At 46.1% G+C, this 24725-nt stretch overlaps 1 protein-coding gene across 1 annotated transcript in view; it reads right to left on the bottom strand.

Moving 5' to 3' along the window:
* Window positions 1-24725, bottom strand: part of LOC126170653 (inter-alpha-trypsin inhibitor heavy chain H4-like) — a 191703-nt gene that overhangs the window by 111273 nt on the left and 55705 nt on the right. The window contains exons 5-7 of the mRNA XM_049920743.1: window positions 20621-20735; window positions 13953-14113; window positions 5093-5296 (exon numbers count right to left, since the gene is read on the bottom strand). Coding sequence (XP_049776700.1) covers window positions 5093-5296; window positions 13953-14113; window positions 20621-20735 — 480 coding nt within the window. The remainder of the gene's footprint in view (window positions 1-5092; window positions 5297-13952; window positions 14114-20620; window positions 20736-24725) is intronic.

Here is a 24725-nt window from a genome sequence, read left to right as displayed (position 1 = left end):
GTGCACCCGACTGCAAATTGTTGCTCATGTCGGCACCAATGACTCCTGCTGTCTGGGTTCAGAGGTCATCCTCAATTCGTACAGGCGGTTGGCGGAATTGGTGAAGGCGGAAAGCCTCGCTCGCGGGGTGGAATCAGAGCTAACAATTTGTAGTATCGTTCCCAGAACCGATCGCGGTCCTCTGGTTTGGAGCCGAGTGGAAGGCTTAAACCAGAGGCTCAGACAGATTCTGCGGAGATCTGGGGTGCAAATTTCTCGACCTCCGCTATCGGGTGGAGAAATGTAGGGTCCCCCTGAATAGGTCAGGCGTGCACTACACGCCGGAAGCGGCTACAAGGGTAGCGGAGTACGTGTGGAGTGCACATTGGGGTTTTTTAGGTTAGAGAATCCCCTCCCTAGGCCCGACAAAACTCCTCCTGAGACGCGGCAAGGTAGGAGTAGGCAAAATGCAACAGGGAATAACAATATTAATGTGCTAATAGTAAACTGCAGGAGCGTCTATAGAAAGGTCCCAGAACTGCTCTCATTAATAAACGGTCACAACGCCCATATAGTACTAGGGACAGAAAGGTGGCTGAAACCAGACGTAAACAGTAATGAAATCCTAAACTCAGATTCGAATCTATACCTCAGAGACAGGCTGAACAGTGAAGGGGGAAGCGTGTTTATAGCGATAAGAAGTGCAATAGTATCGAGGGAAATTGACGGAAATCCGAAATGTGAAATGATTTGGGTGAAGGTCACGGTTAAAGCAGGCTCAGACATGGTAATTGGATGTCTCTATAGGCCCCCTGGCTCAGCAACTGTTGTGGCTGAGCACCTGAAGGATAATTTGGAAAATATTTAGAGTAGATTTCCCCACCATGTTATAGTTCTGTGTGGAGATTTTAATTTGCCAGATATAGACTGGGAGACTCAAACGTTCATAACGGGTGGCAGGGACAAAGAATCCTGTGATATTTTTTAAGTGCTTTATTTGAAAACTACCTTGAGCAGTTAAACAGAGAACCGACTCGTGGGGATAACATATTAGACCTTCTGGTGACAAACAGACCCGAACTACACTCCTGGAAATAGAAAAAAGAACACATTGACACCGGTGTGTCAGACCCACCATACTTGCTCCGGACACTGCGAGAGGGCTGTACAAGCAATGATCACACGCACGGCACAGCGGACACACCAGGAACCGCCGTGTTGGCTGTCGAATGGCGCTAGCTGCGCAGCATTTGTGCACCACCGCCGTCAGTGTCAGCCAGTTTGCCGTCGCATACGGAGCTCCATCGCAGTCTTTAACACTGGTAGCATGTCGCGACAGCGTGGACGTGAACCGTATGTGCAGTTGACGGACTTTGAGCGAGGGCGTATAGTGGGCATGCGGGAGGCCGGGTGGATGTACCGCCGAATTGCTCAACACGTAGGGCGTGAGGTTTCCACAGTACATCGATGTTGTCGCCAGTGGTCGGCGGAAGGTGCACGTGCCCGTCGACCTGGGACCGGACCGCAGCGACGCACGGATGCACGCCAAGACCGTAGGATCCTACGCAGTGCCGTAGGGGACCGCACCGCCACTTCCCAGCAAATTAGGGACACTGTTGCTCCTGGGGTATCGGCGAGGACCATTCGCAACCGTCTCCATGAAGCTGGGCTACGGTCCCGCACATCGTTAGGCCGTCTTCCGCTCACGCCCCAACATCGTGCAGCCCGCCTCCAGTGGTGTCGCGACAGGCGTGAATGGAGGGACGAATGGAGACGTGTCGTCATCAGCGATGAGAGTCGCTTCTGCCTTGGTGCCAATGATGGTCGTATGCGTGTTTGGCGCCGTGCAGGTGAGCGCCACAATCAGGACTGCATACGACCGAGGCACACAGGGCCAACACCCGGCATCATGGTGTGGGGAGCGATCTCCTACACTGGCCGTACACCACTGGTGATCGTCGAGGGGACACTGAATAGTGCACGGTACATCCAAACCGTCATCGAACCCATCGTTCTACCATTCCTCTGACCGGCAAGGGAACTTGCTGTTCCAACAGGACAATGCACGTCCGCATGTATCCCGTGCCACCCAACGTGCTCTAGAAGGTGTAAGTCAACTACCCTGGCCAGCAAGATCTCCGGATCTGTCCCCCATTGAGCATGTTTGGGACTGGATGAAGCGTCGTCTCACGTGGTCTGCACGTCCAGCACGAACGCTGGTCCAACTGAGGCGCCAGGTGGAAATGGCATGGCAAGCCGTTCCACAGGACTACATCCAGCATCTCTACGATCGTCTCCATGGGAGAATAGCAGCCTGCATTGCTGCGAAAGGTGGATATACACTGTACTAGTGCCGACATTGTGCATGCTCTGTTGCCTGTGTCTATGTGCCTGTGGTTCTGTCAGTGTGATCATGTGATGTATCTGACCCCAGGAATGTGTCAATAAAGTTTCCCCTTCCTGGGACAATGAATCCACGGGTGGTCTCGCGGTAGCGTTGTCGCTTCCCGAGCACGGGGTCCCGGGTTCGATTCTTGGCGGGGTCAGGGATTTTCACCTGCCTCGAGATGACTGGGTGTTTGTGTTGTCCTCATCATTTCATCATCATCCAGGAAAGTGGCGAAATTGGACTGAGCAAAGATTGGATAATTGTACGGGCGCTGATGACCACGCAGTTGAGCGCCCCACAAACCAAACATCATCATCATCTCAATGAATCCACGGTGTTCTTATTTCAATTTCCAGGAGTGTATTTGAAAAAGTTAACGCAGAACAGGGAATCAGCGATCATAAAGCGGTTACGGCATCGATGATTTCAGCCGTAAATAGGAATATCAAAAAGGGTAGGAAGATTTTTCCGTTTAGAAAAAGTGACAAAAAGCAGATTTCAGAGTACCTGTTGGCTCAACACAAAAGTTTTGTCTCAAGTACAGCTAGTGTTGAGGATCAGTGGACAAAGTTCAAAACCGTCGTACATTATGCGTTAGATGAGTATGTGCCAAGCAAGATCGTAAGAGATGGAAAAGAGCCACCGTGGTACAACAACCGAGTTAGAAAACTGCTGCGGAAGCAAAGGGAACTTCACAGCAAACATAAACATAGTCAAAGCCTTGCAGACAAACAAAAATTACGCGAAGCGAAATGTAGTGTGAGGAGGGCTATGCGAGAGGCGTTCAATGAATTCGAAAGTAAAGTTCTATGTACTGACTTGGCAGAAAATCCTAAGAAATTTTGGTCTTATGTCAAAGCGGTAGGTGGATCAAAACAAAATGTCCAGACACTCTGTGACCAACATGGTACTGAAACAGAGGATGACAGACTAAAGGCCGAAATACTAAATGTCTTTTTCCAAAGTTGTTTCACAGAGGAAGATTGCACTGTAGTTCCTTCTCCAGATTGTCGCACAGATGACAAAATGGTAGATATCGAAATAAACAACAGAGGGATAGAGAAACAATTAAAATCGCTCAAAAGAGGAAAGGCCTCTGGACCTGATGGGATACCAGTTCAATTTTACACAGAGTACGCAAAGGAACTTGCCCCCCTTCTTGCAGCGGTATACCGTAGGTCTCTAGAAGAGCGTAGCGTTCCAAAGGATTGGAAAAGGGCACAGGTCATCCCCGTTTTCAAGAAGGGACGTCGAACAGATGTGCAGAACTATAGACCTATATCTCTAACGCCGATCAGTTGTAGAATTTTGGAACACGTATTGTGTTCGAGTATAATGACTTTTCTGGAGACTAGAAATCTACTCTGTAGGAATCAGCATGGGTTTCGAAAAATACGGTCGTGTGAAACCCAGCACGCGCTATTCGTCCACGAGACTCAGGCCATAGACACGGGTTCACAGGTAGATGCCGTGTTTCTTGACTTCCGCAAGGCGTTCGATACAGTTCCCCACAGTCGTTTAATGAACAAAGTAAGAGCATGTGGACTATCCGACCAATTGTGTGATTGGATTGAGGAGTTCCTAGATAACAGGACGCAGCATGTTATTCTCAATGGAGAGAAGTCTTCCGAAGTAAGAGTGATTTCAGGTGTGCCGCAGGGGAGTGTCATAGGACCGTTGATATTCACAATATACATAAATGACCTGGTGGATGACATCGGAAGTTCACTGAGGCTTTTTGCAGATGATGCTGTGGTGTACCGAGAGGTTGTAACAATGGAAAATTGTACTGAAATGCAGGAGGATCTGCAGCGAATTGACGCATGGTGCAGGGAATGGCAATTGAATCTCAATGTAGACAAGTGTAATGTGCTGCGAATATACAGAAAGATAGATCCTTTATCATTTAGCTACAAAATAGCAGGTCAGCAACTGGAAGCAGTTAATACCATAAATTATCTGGGAGTACGCATTAGGAGTGATTTAAAATGGAATGATCATATAATGTTGGTCGTCGTTAAAGCAGATGCCAGACTGAGATTCATTGGAAGAATCCTAAGGAAATGCAATCCGAAAACAAAGGAAGTAGGTTACAGTACGCTTGTTCCCACACCGCTTGAATACTGCTCAGCAGTGTGGGATCCGTACCAGATGGGGTTGATAGAAGAGACAGAGAAGATCCAACGGAGAGCAGCGCGCTTCGTTACAGGATCATTTAGTAATCGCGAAAGCGTTACGGAGATGATAGATAAACTCCAGTGGAAGACTCTGCAGGAGAGACGCTCAGTAGCTCGGTACGGGCTTTTATTGAAGTTTCGAGAACATACCTTCACCGAAGAGTCAAGCAGTATATTGCTCCCTCCTACGTATATCTCGCGAAGAGACCATGAGGATAAAATCAGAGAGATTAGAGCCCACACAGAGGCATACCGACAATCCTTCTTTCCACGAACAATACGAGACTGGAATAGAAGGGAGAACCGATAGAGGTACTGAAGGTACCCTCCGCCACACACCGTCAGGTGGCTTGCGGAGTATGGATGTAGATGTAGATGTAGATGTAGACAATAATGGGGGATATCCATTATGAAAATGATTTATCCCCATTCGTCTGAAACGATTTGTGTTACAGTATTTAAAACCGTACTCAAACAACATTTCAGCCATCCGTCATAGACGGACAATACTATTTTGTACCGTCAGAGACTCATAAATGACCCTTACCTGCACTTCAGAAGAGAAAGGTATCAAGGAAAAGACGTCGCCGGCGTTGAGCTCGTCCAGGATGGTGTGCATGGCCGTCTTGAGCTGCTCGATCTTGCGGCCGATCATGGAGCCGCTGACGTCGAGCACGAAGACGACGTGTTTGGGCAGCGCCGGCAGGCCGGGAGGCGCGTAGAAGTGCACGAAGTAGCCGTCCTCGCTCACCTGCACACGGGGACACCACTACTAAAGGAAGAAGCAAGCGAAAAACAACAGGACAATGGCAGCGTATTTTGCGTCTACGAACCTGTATTTTTGAACTTGATGTTACATTAATAGCAGAGAAAACCACTGATACAGAGAGAGCACATTACGTCTTAACTGGAAGCGTGGTAGTCCGATTGTTTTTCTGAGTTGAACTAATATTGGATCTTTGCGCTCACGTAATCTTAATTTTAAATCGGTTTATGAGTTTTTCCATACATCTAGATGAAAATTGATGTTTTTCTGAGTTAGAAAACGTAATTAGTACGGTAATAAATGAAACAAGTAAGGCTTTTGACTGAGTACCACTTGATGTCATATAGTTTGGTTTGTATCTCTGTGAATAAGTACATTGATTCCGCCGCTGAAGATATCGACGTTATCGAATCAAAGAGGTTACAGGCCCTGGCAACTCAGGATAGGCGGTGCTCCAGCAAATCACCTGCCCACCACACCTAAGGACCAGAATGCGTTTATAATCAACAGCCGTGACTCCACAGCCGTGTCATTTTCCGAATTAAAATTGTACGAGGGTTGGAACGTAAATAGTGGCAACTATTTCGTCACAACCGATACAAAAGAGTTACATGTTTGCACCTGTTCGCGTCCTTCAAAGTAGTCACCAGCATTGTGTAGAACCCGTTGCCAGCGATGTGGAAGGCATAGTATACCTTTAGCAGAGCCTGTTCTGTTGATGGTGCGAATGGAGCGGTCTAAAGTTATGGTCATTCTAGTGTACGGTTGTAATGGTGTTATCCTAACGCCTTACGTTCCTCCACGGGAGACCGTCAGTGCACAGTGTTACTGTTCGTTTTCGGAGCTTCACCTGCTACCAGCTTGGTAAAAGAAGCAGCAACACTTTCTGCGCAACCCACCAATCATTTTGCACGAGAATGCGTGGGTGCATAAAGCGCAAGCTGTGGTTGCTCTGTTCAGTCGATGGGAATGGGAAGTACTGTACCATCCATCTTACTGCCGGACTTAGGCCCTTGTGACTTTGATTTGATTCCAAAGATGAAGCAACCACTTCGTGGAATTCGCTTCACAACTGTTCCAGAGATTCGACAGGCAGTAGACCGCTCCATTCGCACCATCAACAGAACAGGCTCTGCTAACGGTATACTACGCCTTCCACATTGCTGGCAACGGTTCCTACAAAACTCTGGTGACTACTTTGAAGGATAGTAACAGGTGCAAACATGTAACTCATTCAGGTTCTTGGACCAGCACACTGTTTTAATCTGCCACGGAGTTTCATATCAGCGTACATTCTGCTGCAGATTGAAAATCTCGTTCTGGAAGCATCCCCCTACCTGTGGCTATCCCATGTCTCTGCAGCATCCTCCCTTCTAGGAGTGCATATCTTTCGAATTCCGAAGGAGAGCTTCTGTGAAGTTTGTAAGGTAGGAAATGAGGTATTGGCAAAAGTAAAGCTGTGAGTATGGACTGTGAGTCGTGCTTTGGTGGCTTAGTTGGTAGAGCACTATCCCATGAAAGGTAAAACTTCTGAGTTCGGGTCTCGGTCCGGCTCACAGATTGTACCTGCCAAGAAGCTTTATATTTATAAAAGCTGTGCTCCTTGGTACACAGGAACCAAACCAGCAGCCTCGAAAGTTTTCCCTCCGAGAGTACAAGTACCTGAAGATCAAATTGAATGCGTCCTGTCGCGCGGGATTAGCCGAGCGGTCCGAGGCGCTGCAGTCATGGTCTGTGCGGCTGGTCCCGGAGGAGGTTCGAGTCCTCCCTCGGGCATGGGTGTGTGTGTTTGTCATTAGGATGATTTAGGTTAAGTAGTGTGTAAGTTTAGGGATTGATGAGCTTAGCAGTTAAGACCCATAACATTTCACACACATCTGAACATTTTTTTGAATGCGTCCTGGTACTCTACCGTAAAAGTAAAAGTCGAGTACTTTATGCAGTTTTCTTATTTGTCTATCATGGATCTGCTCTTTTCCATCTTCACGTCTTTATAATTAACGGACACGGTCGCCAGATATGTTCAGATATCAGCTTCCTGAGCGCTGCTGTATGCTGATGATGTTCTACTGCCGCTGAAGTCTCGAGCAAGTTTCAAAAAAAGCTCCAAGTATAGAATAACCGCCCTGAATAGTCTTTGTCATGAACTGTTGTATATATTATGAATATTGAGGTAAATACATTGTTTGTTCTCTATTAAAATCTTTCATTTGCTAACTATCCCTATCAGTAGTTAGTGCCTTCAGTAGTTTGAATCTTTTATTTAGCTGGCAGTAGTGGTGCTCGCTGTATTGCAGTAGTTCGAGTAATGAAGATTTTTGTGAGGTAAGTGATTTTTGAAAGGTATAGTTTAATGTTACTCAGGGCCATTCCTTTGTAGGGATTTTTGATAGTCAGATTGCGTTGCGCTAAAATTATTGTGTGCCAGGTTAAGCACAGTCTTGTATAAATTGTTCTAAGGGGACGTTTCATCTTGAATAAGCCTCAATGTAAAGAAGATCGAATACTGGTCAGCATGTGCAAATAATATCACCATCAAGAACGACGGTACAAATCAGCAAAAGACATACATATTCAAGTATCTTGTGTCAAAAATCGCTGACGGTAACTCACTCGTTCCCGAAGTCACAAATCGTCTTAGAAATGCATGATTTAAATGGCGTACAGTGAATGGTGTGATTTGTGATCGCTAAGAAACATCCGAATCGACGCAAGTCAAAAACATTCCTACGGTGGCGAATCTTGGCCTGCAACTTAAGAACAAGAGCAACGACTTGCTGTAATTGAAACCAAAATGGTTCTGTGGACATCAGGCCTGACACTTTGCGATTACGTAATCCATGACGAAATTTGTAGGCAATACCGAGTGGCACATATCGTTGATAAAATGGAGGAAGAAATCTACAATTGTATAGACACTTACTTCGATCAGATCAAGAAACAATAGTAACACGGGGGTTTTCATTGAAAATCAATGGTAAAAGATGTGTTAAGGGACCGAGGCAATGTTGGCTAAATACTCTCGGTGGAGTCCTCAAGAAAGCGAGTGTCCACTCTGATCAAGCACGAGATGATGCGAACTGGAGACAGGGAACCAGAAACATGGACCCCCTACAGTGCGGTATAAACACTCAGAAAGAAGAAGAAACAGACGACATGACGCAGAAGAGCGCGCGCCAACTACTTTGTTTTTGTACTTGCCAAGTAACAAGGAACAACATTCAGAGAAATGTCAAGGGATTATGTAAGAGGAACCGTCTTGATGTAGGGGGAAGACATGAAGTCAGACTTCGACTGCAAGGCTGTAATGTGGAAGCACTGTGCTGTATTCCGAGAATGATCTGGAACATCGGCGTAGCTCGGAATTCGGTTCACAGAAAATGTATGACAATAAAGATGCGACGGTAAACCTCTGCCGGGAATTTGGACCATTAGTGTTAATGGAGTTGGAAGAAAAACAGTGCACTACAAAGTGAAATTTTTCACTGTGAAATAAAATAAGGACAAATTCCACTGTACATTTATCTAGAAGTCTGACGCCTAAAAGAGTTTTTATTAAAGCGTAAATCTGAATCGATTGCAATAAACAATGATCAATGATCAATGGATATAATGGACATAAACAATGAATTCAATGATTTATTTGCTGATTTAAGATTTCGTTTCTCTCCAGAAGAAATACGGACCCCTTCGCCTTGCGTTTTGCTTTCGTCGTATATGATTCTCGTTGCGCAGCTGGCGGCTCACCTCCATCTGCGCAACGCTACGCGCTGTTCACATCCAGCTGCCCAACACTACAATGGCGAGTATTACAACAATGCCAACCAGCCACTGACTGCACACAGCACAGCCAGTGATTTTCATCAGAGCGCTACGTGGCGTTACCAATATAAAAACCTAAACAGCCTACTTACAACCTAAATGCTCCAATCTTGGCCTACGACATCGTCAGTTAGGATTTTAGTAGGACAGGATCATTGAGATTGGATGGCGGATCAATGGAAATTTGTCGTCTGGAGAGATGAACCAAGTTTCTTGTTTCACCAGATCGATGGTCGTGTCTGGAGAGGCTGCCATACAGGCGAACGGCTGCTCTCAATATGCAACCACGCTATGGGCGCAGGCTAGTGCCGGGTAGTACTATTCTGTGGAAGAAAACCACCTGGGCATCAGTGGGATCTGTCATAGTAATCGAAGGCGTCATGAGAACTATGGGCTGTGTGGACATTATTACAGGCCACCACCATCTTCCCTGACGGTAATAACCTCTTCCGTCAAGGTAAATGACAAGGCCAGAAAAGTGCTACAGTGTTTCGATGAGCGTGACAGTGAAGTCACATAGATATCTAGGACGCTAATCACCCGATGTGAACCAAACAGAACACATCTAGAACACTATCAGGTTCCATGTACGCGGCCGCAAACGTAGTTTACGGGAACTACGTGACCTACACATAGATTTCTGGTGCCACATACCTACGGAAGATTACCAACGACTTGCCAAATCCATGCCATGTGGAATCATTGCTGTATTACGGTGAATCAGATGCTGAAAAAGAGATAGTCATTATGTTTCGGATTATCAGTGTATCCCGACGGTGTACGTAACGCTGACAAGAGCCATACAAGCTCATATCATTTCATTGCTTTGTTCATGTTAGCTTCTGCCTTGTTTCACTATCTAAACCACTTCATAATGACTTAAAGCCAAAATTGCCATTGCGTGATTTACCCTAAATGCATTGTAAGGAAAAAAATTCCGGCGCACTACAAAGGAATTATCCGAATGGAACGAAAATCGGTAGATGTGATGTACTCGTACATATACAGACAAGCAAATGATTACAATTTCAGAGACATTCAATGTTTTACTCAAGAGAAAGAGCTCCACAAATTGAGAAAGTAATTAACACCTTGGTCCAGCTCCATGCCATAAGTTACTTGGCTTGTCATTGATTGGCCGAGTTGTTCGATGTCCTCCTGGGGGATTTCATGCCGAATTCTGTCCAATTGACGCGTTAGATCGTCAAAATCTCGAAATAGTTGGAGGGCCCTGTCGGTAATGCTCCAGACGTTCTCAACTGGGGAGAGATTTGGTGACCTCGTCGGCCAAGGATTTGACAAGCACGAAGACAAGTGGTAGAAACTCTCGTCATGTGTGGACGAGCATCTGTTTGAAATGTAAGCCCAGGATGGCTTGCCAAGGAGAACAACAAAACGAGGCATAAAATATCGTCGCCGCACCGTTGTGCTGTAAAGGTGCGGCGGATGACAAACAAAGGGGTGCTGCTATGAAATGAAATGACACCCCAGACCATCACTCCTGGTTCTCGTGCAGTATGTCGGGCAACAGTCTGGCTGGTATCCCACGACTGTCTGGGCTGCCTGCAGACACATCTTAGGCCCAGAATTGTCTTTATTGATGAGTCCCGCTTAGAAACGAGCCCGATGACCTGTGAAGAAGTGTCTGGATGAGCCCCATATAGAGGTGGAATATCAAAATGACTGTCACCCGCCATATGCCCTGACAACCAAGAATTATAACCTGGGGTGTCAATTCTTTTCACAGAAGGACCCCTTTGGTTGTCATCCAAGGTACCTCACAGCACAGCGGTCGTCGATTATATTCTTTGTCCCGTTTTGTTGCTCCTCACTGCGAACCATCCTGGGCTTACATTTCAGCAAAACTCCCCTCCCGCACTCAGCGAGAATTCCCAACGCTTCTCTTCGTGCTTGCCGAACCCTACTATGGTCAGTAAGATCGACAAATATCTCCCAATTCAGAAAGCTTGGAGCATTATGGGCAGTGACCTCCAACCATTCGGGATTTTGACGATCTAACGCTCTAGCTGCACAGAATTTGACATGATACCTGTCAGGAGGGTATCCAGCAAGTCTGTCAATCAATGGCAAGCCGAACAATTGCCTGCATACGGGTCAGAGGGGGACCAAAGCGTTACTGATTTGCTCTATTTGTGAATCTCTTTCTCTTGAATAACTCATAAAATTTTTCTGAAATTGTAACTATTTTTTATACGTGTTCATCACATCTACTAATTTCCACCCCGTTCGGATAATTCCTTCGTGGTGTGTCTTTCTTTTTGTCTTAGACTGTATAGGGCCGATCAAATGTTTCCGTTCGAGGGTGTTGCTGCAGCGTGTATCCAGTGTAGTGTGACCCCGATGTGGGTATATAAGCACCGACATCTAGGCAAGGAATTAGTGTGGTATTCGTATCTCTCCTACCTGCTTGCGATAAATGCGGAAACGTGAACCATGGCGGCGTTATTACCAAATGCGTCCAAACAGAAACAACGTGCTCTTTTCCTTTTATTGGCTGCCTGAGGACGAACACCGGTAGACGTCCTTCGGTGAACGAAGAATATATATGAAACAAGCACGTCCCCATATCGCCAACTCAAATAGGAAACACTCGAGCACCAACCCTATAGTGCTGATCTCTCTTTCTATGTGATTCTTAGATCTTCAGTCCCTTAAGACAGGCCTTGGAGTGTCGAACATTCCTAATGGACGTGTATGTACAGCAGGCAGATGCAAACTTCTCCGCGCAGCAGATCACGGTGTATTACCAGACGCGTATCCTGAACCTGTTGCGTCGGTTAGATGATTTTCCTCAGAGCTCCCGGTGATTTTGCGTGATTGCCATACCGATTCTAGACTGATCGGACTTTGAACGGAAACTTCTTGATCGCCCCTTATGCATGCGATGGTGAAATAGTTGCCGTTAAAAAATTCACAGAGGCATCTAATCATAGGCAGAATACAATTATATTTCTGTCTCTCTTATATTGTTTATTGGCGCTTGGAAATACTGGCTAGGGTAGTATGAGGCTGTTCCAGTCACAGTTAAGTTGGAGTACAAACAGGGAGCATCGACATCTTCCCGTGATACCTGACGAAGACAATTGGTAAGTCACTGAAGTATAGTGAGAGTAAACCGACAACATGAACCAGACTGCAACTCAGACACTTGGAAATCACTAGTTCCGTACTGGATTTATTTCTGTTATTTAGCACCGGTTTTCGATTGCCACCACCGTTGTTCTGTGATATACACAACCGGCCATTAAAACTGCTACACCACGGAGATAACAGACGCGAAATTTAACCGACAGGAAGAAGATGCTGTGATATCCAAATGATTAGCTTTTCAGAGCATTCACACAAGGTTGGAGCCGGTGACGACACCTACAACGTGCTGATATGAGGAAAGTTTCCAACTGATTTCTCATACACAAACAGCAGTTGACCGGCGTAGCCTGGTGGAACGTTGTTGTGATACCTCGTGTAAGGAGGAGAAATGCGTACCATCACGTTTCCGACTTCGAAAAACGTCGGATTGTAGCCTATCGCGATTGCGGTTTATCGTATCGCGACGTTGTTGCCCGCGTTGGTCGAGATCCAATGACTGTTAGCAGAATATGGAATCGGTGGGTTCAGAAGGGTAATACGGAACGCCGTGCTGGATCACAACTGCCTCGTATCACTAGCAGTCAAAATGACAGGCATCCTCATGGCTGTAACGCATCGTGCAGCCACGTCTCGATCCCTCTGTGAACAGATGGGGACGTTTGCAACACAACAACCATCTGCACGAATAGTTCGACGACGTTTGCAGCAGCATGGACTATCAGCTCGGAGAGCATGGGTGCGGTTACCCTTGACGCTGCATCACAGACAAGAGCGCCTGCGATGGTGTACTCAACGATGAACCTGGGTGCACTAATGTAAAACGTCTTTTTTCGGATGAATGCAGGTTCTGGTTAAAGCATCGGCATGGTCGCATCCGTGTTTAGCGACATCGCGGTGAACGCACATTGGAAGCGTGTAATCGTCATCGCCATACTGACGTATCACCCGACGTGATGGTATGGGTTGCCATTGGTTACACGTCTCGGTCACCTCTTGTTCGCATTGACGGCACTTTGAACAGTGGACGTTACATTTCAGATCTGTTACGACCCGTGGCTCTAACCTTTATTCGATCCCTGCGAATCCCTACATTTCAGTAGGATAATGCACGACCGCATGTTGCAGGTCCTGTACGGGCCTTTCTGCATACAGAAAATGTTCGACTGCTGCCCTGGCGAGCACATTCTCCAGATCTCTCACCAATTGATAATGTCTGGTCAATGGTGGCCGAGCAACTGGCTCGTCACAATACGCCAGTCACTACTCTTGATGAACTGTGGAATCGTGTTGAAGCTGCATGGGCAGGTGTACCTGTATACGCCATCCAAGCTCTGTTTGACTCAATACCCAGGCGTATCAAGGCCGTTATTACGGCCAGAGGTGGTTGTTCTGAGTACTGATTTCTGAGGATCTATGGACCAAATTGCGTGAAAATGTAATCAAATGTCAGTTCTAGTATAATATATTTGTCCAATGAATACCCGTTTATCATCTGCAGTTCTTGTTGGTGTAACAGTTTTAACGGCCAGTAGTGTATCTTGCAACAGGCGTGATTAAAAATAGCATATATTAAGAAGAAAAAAGCAAAATTGTCAAATTTGATAGCTGCACATCACAGAGGTTAGTATGCTCTTTCTTGCCTGAAATTGTGGCATCTGTTTAGGAAAAATAGTGATTAGTGATATCAGCGAGCAGAGCGGAGACTCACGAGTATCTGGCTGGGGCTGGCGTCGCGGTCCACGTCGTAGCGCACCACCAGCTGGCCGGAGACGCCCTCCTCGCCCCGCTGCCGCTGCTCCTCCTTGGTGGGCGACCAGCGCACGATGGCGCTGGATGGCGTGGGTCGCTCGACGCGAGCCAGGGGGTCCGCTGCAACAGGTTAACACTCAGCTCTTCTAGTCTACGCGTTTCCTAATTAGCATTGCTTATACACTGATGGAGCTGTAATTCTGAATTGCCTGACTACAGCTGCGAATGATGCAGGTGTTCCGAAGCCTAGCCCCTAAGGTACATAGGAAAGCCCGGTTGGCTCACCGAGAGGTTCAAACAACTTGTCAGTCCGTCACACAGTTTTCGAGTTATCGATGTCATCCAGTAAGACGGTCACCAAGGACGTTGCGGATGGATGCACGGTAAACTTTGCTTTGTTAACTTGCAGTCGTGTCCCTGCCCATTTCCCTGGGTGAGGCTCGCCAATTGCCTTCCTCGTCGGGACGTAAGTCGAAATATAAGAGAAAGGCGTATGCTTCGACTGCATACGTGCAACGTTCGACAAAGGCGAAGAGCTCGGAACAAAAGCGTACACCAGATGAAGATGGCTTCGCACAGATCTTTGCACCACGCTGAAAAGCTGAACAGCCCACAAACGTAACAAAGCCGCTGCCAGTCGTCTTCTAATTTGCCGGAGATAATTAAGAACTTCTCAAGCAACTTATAGGCAGTGAGGCTTCACTATTAGGCCCAGGGAGAATTATTTCTAGTAAGGTTTCACCGAGACTGGGTGAAAACGTCAGGACTGTGACTACAGCTTTCGGAGAGTGGCAGCTGCTGCCATACCGCATTTTTTTTTTTTTTTTTTTTGCATAAGGTGAAGAATCTATTGAAAATGATATTTTGTGTTCTACTGCACAAATTCATTTTGGAGCATATAGCTGGTTGAGGACATCGGTCACTGGTGAGACCTGCACTCTGTGACACGCCTACCCTCACCGAAAAAGCGCAAAACGTCGCCACTGGCGCTCGTTGTAGCGAGATTTACAGCCTACAACCGTGACATCTAGCACGTGATGGACGTCGCAGCGATCCGGAAACTCACGCAGCAGGAGAGCAGATAAACATTCTACAACTGTCAGGTCGCTGGCTGCACCGCATGTCGCTGCCCCTGCTGTCGCGATGCATGAAATGCGCTGGAGAACACACCAAACAAAAAAGTAACAGTCATCCATCTGCACACGCGGCGCTCAGGGAAACGTCTGCAGCTAACGGGAAATGGTTCAAATGGCTCTGAGCACTATGGGACGTAACATCTGAGGCCATCAGTCCCCTAGACATAGAACTACTTAAACCTAACTAACCTAAGGACATCACACACATCCAAGCTCGAGGCAGGATTCGAACCTTAGACCGTAGCAGCAACGCGGTTCCAGACTGAAGCGCCAAAAACCGCTCGGTCACAGCGGCCGGCTAGCTATCGTGACTGCGTCTGCTTAAAGCGTACCGCGACGTGAAGACAAGTTTTGCGTTCTGTAGCCCACGACCCAGTTTTGCTGCCATCAGCAAGGCAACCGCACCCATCAACGGGAAAGGGGAGTAACCTCGCCGAAGGGCCAACGGCAGGTGCTCCCAAACGCATCTGAGATGACTAACGCTCGCCCAGCTGACTACCCTGTCAGTGCTGTTTCATCTAAAACCTTGGCAAGGCTGAATATAACACGGCAGCAGAGTGGAAACCGAAGTGGATGACAGTGGAACGGGCAAGAAAGTTGGCGTAGTGACTGCTGTTGATGCATCATCTGTCACACCGTCTAAGCGGCGGAAAGCTTGCGTAAGGACCGCGATACGACAGTCCCGCCTCTCGTCGCTGCAGCTTCATCTTCCAGTGTGAGAAGGCATTCAAATGCGCCAGCACGTGCACACTGCCTACTACCGAGAAGCGAGTCTGTATTCTTAAGGTCTGACAAGCCAGAACGCAGCCAGGCGGAGCAGCATGTCTTCTTGAGCCTTGAAGACGAGGCCGCATTTTCTTGCTAGTTCTCGTATCGTATCGATCACACAGAGTGTGGTTTTGGCGCTGCGGGCACTAGAATGCCATTGCGGCTGAGCGCAAGCTGTCCCAGAATACACAATCGCCGCCGGCTGTGGCGTTTGAGTGTACCTGCCGGCGCATTCGTTGGCCATGTTCTAACAATAGCATCTGAGGCAGCAGCCGCGGGAAGCAAATCTGTCAAATCGCGCTACACATGTAAGCTGCTAATGAGGTTTCAGTCGGTTTCACGTTGTGACAGCTGACACAGCAAAGGCAGTCGCTGAGTCATCCGCTCTTTAATGGTATGGCATCCGTTGTTGCTGGACACTAAAGTCCTCCAGCTGAGCTGCACCACTAGTTTGGTTCTGTCTGGCCAGGTCTTGTGACAAGTTGGCGTCGGCCACGGTGCAGGCAGAGGGCTGCCGTCCCTGTCCGACGGACATGATGCAGTAACGAGCATTTCTGCAGCTCAAGGGTAGAGGCAGCGCCGTCAGGCAGGTATTAACGTAAGAGACCATCAGGCCTGCGCCGCTGATAGTGGTAACATCAATAGAACTAACTGCAGATGAGGAAGAAGAATTCCAGGACAACATCATTGCAGCATCTCCACGAGACAGGTTCTCAGACGTCATAGTAATCTTCAAGACGCCTCTGACTTCTATGGAACAACTGCTATAGATCATTCCACAGCAAGGCACAGCTGCAAACGTGGAGGTCTTCTGGCCTATCACCACATTACAGTCACAACATTTCTATGGTCCATAGCCTGAGAGGCCTAAATCCGTCTACATTTGTGTCTAACGCCAGTAGCCCCCACACACAGGATGGGGAATTTCTGTAATTATTGCATGAAAAGGCTCTGATGTGTCTATGGTGAGGGGGACCTACTTGAGGTCTGGAGTGCATGGGTGTGCAGTCAGTCACTTTTGCTACCAGATGGACAGCTCAACGGCTGTTGGAGGAATTTCAGTCTACAGGCACACATCTCTCGCAGATCGTCAGAAACAATATACTCGATCGCAATACATGGAGGCTACTGGTGTCATCAATGGCCCATCTCAAAGTCATACTACGTTGGTGGCAGCATATCATCCACCAAGAGGCCAAATGGATCCAACTAGTCCCACTAATGGCAATGGAAGACTACTGCTCCAGTGGAAAGGCACAGTGCAATCGTTAGGAGCCTACGATGTATCTCACGGCTGGCAACCAGCCAGAATTCCTTGATGCAGTCATTATCAAGAGACTATCCCATATTATCTAAGTCAGCACACAGGTTACCATGACCTCTGGTCACGTGCCCATCATTTTTTATGTTAATGTCGATATGAGACTAGCACCACTCCAGGGTCTGGGCAACTTTCTCAGAGAGTGGAGGGGAGCACAAGGCGCAGCTCGATGGGTTGATATTGGCTGACCAGTTCGGCATCTCACAAAGCAATGGCAACACCAACAGAATGTCAGGGACTGCCAGTCTGTTCTCGACAGATGACTCCATACTGGTGGTAATAACAGAGAAAAATAGGGTTTTCTGGGAGCGGCAGCAAAGACGACACAGGGAAACCAAGCAGCAACTAAATCGAATTTGGTCCGAGGATAAGGACACTATCTATCGGAACTGCTATCAGAACTGATCGAATAACCGTTACAACCACTGCAAGTAGGCCGAGGGACTGTCTGCAGCTGGCAGCCAGTCATTGTCCTTGCAGACATGTCTGCGACCAATTTCATTCTAACAGAAGACACTGTGGATACAGGTCACGTCTTCTCGTCGACCAGCAGCTCCCTATTTTTCTGGCAACCAAAGCAGAAGAGGGACAGCAGACAAGGTAGTTCGACAATTCCACTGCCAAACATTCGCAAAGCAGAAGGTCACCGGCCAGTACAACAACCAGCTTCTGCTTCAGGGGCCTGCCATAGCCACATATCATCTAGGAGCAATTTCCAACAATATCCTCGACACAGGGAGATATGTAGTAGATTTGGTTCCCACCTTCCCATCCGCCACCCTCCATAGGAGACGGTAAGTGCTTCCTGTCCATGAGAGATTCCAAAAACTTCGTATACAATAACTGGTGAGGATAAGTCCTTTAAACTTCTTGAACAATCTCCGTGGCCTGCTCATTATAAGTTCAGTGACATCCAGAAGAAAACTGCGAAGTTAGTGATAACTTCAACATCAGACTAAGGAAAATGGAACCGCCAAGTTACAAACACTATCTGTGTAAATCAACTGTCGCTCGGAAAACGTGTTTGATCAGTCTATCAAAATGCATTTAGAACTAACATGTAAACATATGACTGCGAAAAGTGGTTTCCAATACTCCGTTTTCGTTTTCAGTTAGCTGTAATACAAATGGTAAATGTGGTTAAAGTATTGGACCTCCAGATTGAAAGCCGAAGTGTGAAGAGTGGTTGATGCAAATGTCGCCTCCCGTAGGGCAGACCGTTCGCCGGGTGCAAGTCTTTCGATTTGACGGCACTTCGGTGACTTGCGCGTCGATGGGGGTGAAATGATGATGATTGGGACAACACAACACCCAGACCCTGAGAGAGGAAAATCTCCGATCAAGCCGGGAATCGAACCCGGGCTCTTAGGATTGATGCACTGTCCCGCTTAAACCGGGGGCGGACGACTGGTTGATATCTCATGAGAACAGATGATGGCGGCCCAGACGTATAAGCCTGTCATTTCGCAAACTGTTCAGGTGGAGGGTGTATGAGGAAAAGTGAAATGTCATGCAGTAGTAAGACCAAAACGTGGACTTTTTTTGTTGTAGTGAGCACAGATTTCAGGCAAGCAACTATGCAGAGTGAATGCTGTAGCCCGTATTCAGAATAGGCTTGTCAGACTCGGTGAATGGCTATGAATGTTTTTGTGAAAGGTAAAGATAATTTATTCTGGTACAGAACGAATTTTTCACTCCGCAGCAGAGTGTGCGCTGATATGAAACTTCCTAGCAGATTAAAACTGTGTGCCATACCGAGACTCGAACTCGCGACTTTTGTCTTTGTAAGATAGCAGATGAGGTATTCCCAGAAGTAAAGCTGTGAGAACGGGTCTTGAATCGTGCTTGCCCGCAAAAGAGAAACCCACCTAGTCCGAGACTCGGCCCGGCATAGTTATAAAAATAATAGTTGAAATAAAACTATTTATCTGTGTCAGTCACTTTTTATTTTCTCCCATGACTCATTTCGAGAGTTTATACTCCATCTTCAGGTGGAAAACAGCAATATATTATCACACATGTACCAAGTGGATGCAGCTAGTGCACATATTTGTGAAACGATACCAAAGTAAGGGAGGCATACTGTCCTGGTGTCTGTCTGCTTGTTGTTCTTATTTACGTTTCTGTCCCTTTCTTAATACGTTCCTTTATTAACTTTCTTAGATATTTTCTCTGTGAGTGTAAGTTGAAAACCATTTGCAGCTGCTATCTGTTTGATGATAACAGCTTCATCTTGGAGCGTTACTGTACGTAATCGTATTTTGTGTGCTCTGTGCAACATGGGTCTATAGGTTGCTAATTTGTGTGGGTGGGTTGCATGAAGAAGTATGGATATTTACACCCGCAGTTGTGGGTTTTCTGTATCTACTAATCACGTGTTCACTGCTTCTTTTTAGTCATAGTGAGGTCCAAAAAGTTTATTGAGTTCTAATTTTCATATTCATAAGTGAACTGAATGTTCTTGTGCAGTACACCTATTGATATTAAATTGCATGCAAGTAGTACACATGTAACAATATACCTCTATTTTCCATCCGAAGATGAGAGTAGAAACTCCCGAAACGCGTCCTAGGAGAAAATAAAAACTGGCACAGATAACTTGTTTTACTTCAGCATTTATTGTCAAAATAGTCGCAGTTTCCTCAAAAAAACTGTCCAACATGGACGATATAAACTTACAGTTTTAACATCCAGGAAGTTTCATACTCTAGAATATTGCCTTCATGAGCATATTACATCGAATATACAACTGTTAATGTTTGTTAAATGTTCTCGGCGTATTTGATGCGTCAGTTCTCTATGAAAATGAGACCATTCATGTGTGTCCAATGTTGGTTTCGTCAGAAAGAGCAACAGTCTGTCGAAGAACTTACAAAATGATACAGACGTAACTGACGCTCTAGTGTCCATTGAGATTTGCGTTTACATCAGCACCAAGAATCAAGTCAGTTTCAGCATTTTTATTTCCAGCCCCACATATAATACACGGTATAATCTTAATAGTCTCTCGGTATCAAGTGTCCGCTTCCACGTATGTTGAGTATCATACCACTATTATTATTGATGTTTTGTCTTCCATAGTCTCTTTGATGACTGTGCCCCTGTAGTTTGAAGAGTGCACTAAAATTCGTGTATGCTCAAACAAGATGATGTATTTATTTGTAAGGCAACAGCAGGCTCTTGTGAAGCCCTGCATGTGATTTACCACGGTCGTTTAGTGCTGTGCTGAGTAATCCCTCAGGCTCTGAGACTAAGATTATCTTTCTGGTGTTAATCCCAGTAAGAGATAGTTACTAAAAAATTGATAGGCAACAAGATACATCAATCTAAAACACTTTTTCAGTATCCCTTAACATCTCATCCAAGCTGAAACTCACGTTTACCTTATTTCTGAAGACTTACTGGCATTGTCCGGCGTGTCCAGGATCTCGTTGGTCTCCTGCAGTCTGGGCACCTCCACCAGGCGCAGGGCTGCCTGCTCCTCTATGCGCACCTCCACCGCCAGGTCATCTACGAGCTGCAACAACAAAATGTTGGCAGTCATTGTTTAGTCCTGCTGTAACAAAATTTCACTACTATCAGTCTGACGTTATAACATTATTATTGTCGCCATTGCTATTATCATTCGCCCCGCGGCTCTAGAAATAAGGGAATGGAAAATCATGCATTGAACTAATCACTTAAAAGCGGCGAAACAATTCTCGTGAAGTATTGCAATAATTGTGACAGTTCGTGGTCATGAGGAATAAAACAATTCGAGGTGCTATTATTGTCTTTAGGGTTCAAAATAGTTCATAGGGCTCTGAGCACTATTGGACATCAGTCCCCTAGAACATAGAACTACTTAAACCTAACTAACCTAAGGACATCACAAACATCCATGCCCTAGGCAGGATTCGAATCTGCGAGCTGTCGAGCGGTTCCAGACTGAAGTGCCTAGAACCGCTCGGCCACACCGGCCGGCTGACTTTAGGGGTTAGGAATATATTTTCCATTATGGAATATGTTTTTCACTATAACTGATAGAGCATCGTCTCGTCATAGCTATTGTGATCTGACGTGTAGCCATATGCCTGAATATGATGCGTGACGGAGACAACAGAGTCTTCAGTATAGTATCCATTTATGTTCAAACTATCTATTTGACCTTATTCATCAGTAAGTGCTAGTACTCTCTCCTCTCTCTTACGACTTCCAACCTTCTTCCTTCACAACGTTTGGGAACCTGGGCTCACATATGGAACGAATTGGATCCTAATCCCGATATAGCCGCAGTGTTTTTGATCATTTATTTCGTCACTTACAGTTAATTAAACCTTCTTATCCACAGAACTACACTGCTGGCCATTAAAATTGCTACACCAAGAAGAAATGCAGATGATAAACGGGTATTCATGGGACAAATATATTATACTAAAACTGACAAGTGATTACATTTTCACGCAATTTGGGTGCGTAGATACTGAGAAATCAGTACCCAGAACAGCCACCTCTGGCCGTAATAACGGCCTTGAGACGCCTGGGCATTGAGTCAAACAGAGCCTGGATGGCGTGTACAGGTACAGCTGCCCATGCAGCTTCAACACGATACCATAGTTCATCAAGAGTAGTGACTGGCGTAGACCCGTACAGGACCTGCAACATGCGATCGTTCATTATCCTGCTGAAATGTAGAGTTTCGCAGGGATCGAATGAAAGATAGAGCCACGGGTCGTAACACATCTGAAATGTAGGCTCCACTGTCCAAAGTGCCGTCAATGCGAACAAGAGGTGACCGAGACGAGTAACCAATGGCACCCCATACCACCACGCCGGGTGATACGCCAGTATGGCGATGACGAATACACGCTTCCAATGTGTGTTCACTGCGATGTCAAACACAGATGCGACCATCATGATGCTGTAAACAGAACCTGGATTCATCCAAAACAATGACGTTTTCCCATTCGTGCACCCAGGTTCGTCGTTGAGTACACCATCGCAGGCGCTCATGTCTGTGATGCAGCGTCAAGGGTAATCGCAGCCATGGTCTCCGAGCTGATAGTCCATGCTGCTGCAAACGTCGTCGAATTGTTCGTGCAGATGGTTGTTGTCCCCATCTGTTGACTCATGGATCGAGACGTGGGAGACGTGGCTGCACGATCCGTTACAGTCATGCGGATAAGATGCCTGTCATTTTGACTGCTAGTGATACGAGGCCGTTGGGATCCAGCACGGCGTTCCGTAATACCCTCCTGAACCCACCGATTCCATATTCTGCTAAGAGTCATCGGATCTCGACCAACGCGAGCAGCAATGTCGCGATACGATAAACCGCAATCGCGATAGGCTACAGTTCGACCTTTATCAAAGTCGGAAACGTGATGGTACGCATTTCTCCTCCTTACACGAGGCATCACAACGTTTCACCAGGCAACGCCGGTCAACTGCTGTTTGTGTATGAGAAATCGGTTGGAAACTTTTCTCATGTCAGCACGTTGAAGCTATCGCCACCGACGCCAACCTTATGTGAATGCTCAGAGTAGCTAATCATTTGCATATTGCAGCATCTTCTTCCTGTCGGTTAAATTTCGCGTCTGCAGCACGTCATCTTCGTGGTGTAGCAATTTTAATGGCCAGTAGTGTTGTTATTTCTAGTGATTGGTCTGAAATATTCTAGAATGTGCCCGCACCTTGAAGAGCGCGTGTCACGTCGAGAGCTTCCAGACAAAGACTTGTCATTGTTAGTAAGACCCACGAGAATCAGAGACCGATCCAAATTCATTATGACAATCCATGACGGTATACCTCAACGAAAACAAATCAGGTAACAGGCAAATGGCAGTGGTGTGTAGTCCTCCATTCCTTACAGATCCTAGATTTCGTACCCTCCAAACTCTGTTTCTCCCAATAAAGTGTAGTGTTCAGGGACAACGTTTTGCTGATACACTAAAGATGGAATGGCTGTGAAGCAATGAAAAAATAGTGCAGACCTGATGTATCTCAAAGAGGTGTTGACAGTTGGATCCTGCGATTTCGGAAATGCACAACTATGCTATAGACGGAGATTAAGTTGAGTAGCAACTTTGTATGAAGGAAAATCCACTTCAGCTGCATTAGTTAATACAGAAAAGATTACCATCTTTGCATTACTTTCCTTACAGCCATTGCATGACCACCTTGGCGTGGCGGTTGAGTTTCCGATACCTTCAAATGCCATCTTTCGAAAATGGGAACGTTCTTCTCTTTCGAGCCTTTCAAATACTGTGGACCCAGTATTCATACTACCACTCCTGTCTGTACCGTTCATCTTACAGTGCAATTGGCACTTAAGAGAAACGAACATGCCACAACAGAAGTCACGTACGATAATCAAGCAGCTTAATCAATGTACTAATACAACTCTAACCACTGTCGTTAATTTCCTGTGTGTAGGGATATTGCTGATAGCGAATGATGATATTTGGTGATGTTCGTTACTCCTCCTCCCCCTCCCCCACCCGCAACAACCAACCATCCATCTTTGATGAATTAGAATATTTTTTTTTCTATTTTATGAAATTTAACTATGTTTTACTATATTTATGCTAATACTCAGATTTCTTATTAATTGAGTATACAAACATTTCAACTTCTTTTTGATCTTCTTTGTAATGCTTTGATAAATGATCCACATAAAACCACATGTTATATGCAGAACTGCTATACGAACTGTGATGTGAGAACGATATCGATAGTAACAGTCCAACAGAGGTAATCAGCGTGTGTGAAGTGGTGTTCAAAAATGTTCAAATATGTGTGAAATCTTATGAGACTTAACTGCTAAGGTCAGTAGTCCCTAAGCTTACACACTTAACCTAAATTATCCTGACAAACACACACACCCATGCTCGAGGGAGGACTCGAACCTCCGCCGGGACCAGCCGCACAGTCCATGACTGCAGCGCCTTAGAACGCGCGGCTGAAGTGGTGTGTAGACGCGTAAGTATGTTTTGCCACGTGTTAGAACTGCGTCGGATGGAAGAACATGCAACATAGACGGCTGACAACTCATGTTTCGCTCACGGTTTGAAGTAGACGTTAGACTGGCTGAATACTGCGAGCTTCATTGTGATATAAAGAGCATTGATAATGCACACATGAGTGGACAGTGATTGTTGTTATTAGAATCAAATTTTTTGCATCTAATTGAATACCACAAAATGATGTGCTTTAAAGATTATTACTTTGTTTGCAACTTAACGAACTGCGGTGCGTGTTGAAAAACCGTTGCTGTAGAAATATTTAAACTGTTTCCTACACTTGTGACTGGTTGACCAAAATTGTGAATTTGGGGTCGTGATATGCATCCTGAAAGCGGAGAGACTGTACCTTCGCGATTGGCGAGTTAAACTGAATTTTACACTGTTCCAAAACCGTGTACAGAACGTTAAAAGGAGCGCTGTGTGTGCAAAAGACATTACAGCCATGTACATAGGAACTTCGGTCTGTATGGAAACAATTACGCTTGACTACTTGTCACCAAAGA

The sequence above is a fragment of the Schistocerca cancellata genome, chromosome 1 (assembly GCF_023864275.1).
Source record: "Schistocerca cancellata isolate TAMUIC-IGC-003103 chromosome 1, iqSchCanc2.1, whole genome shotgun sequence".
Taxonomy (NCBI): Eukaryota; Metazoa; Arthropoda; class Insecta; order Orthoptera; family Acrididae; genus Schistocerca; species Schistocerca cancellata.
The sequence above is the reverse complement of the archived record's forward strand: the minus strand, read 5'-3'. Positions and strand labels throughout refer to the sequence as shown.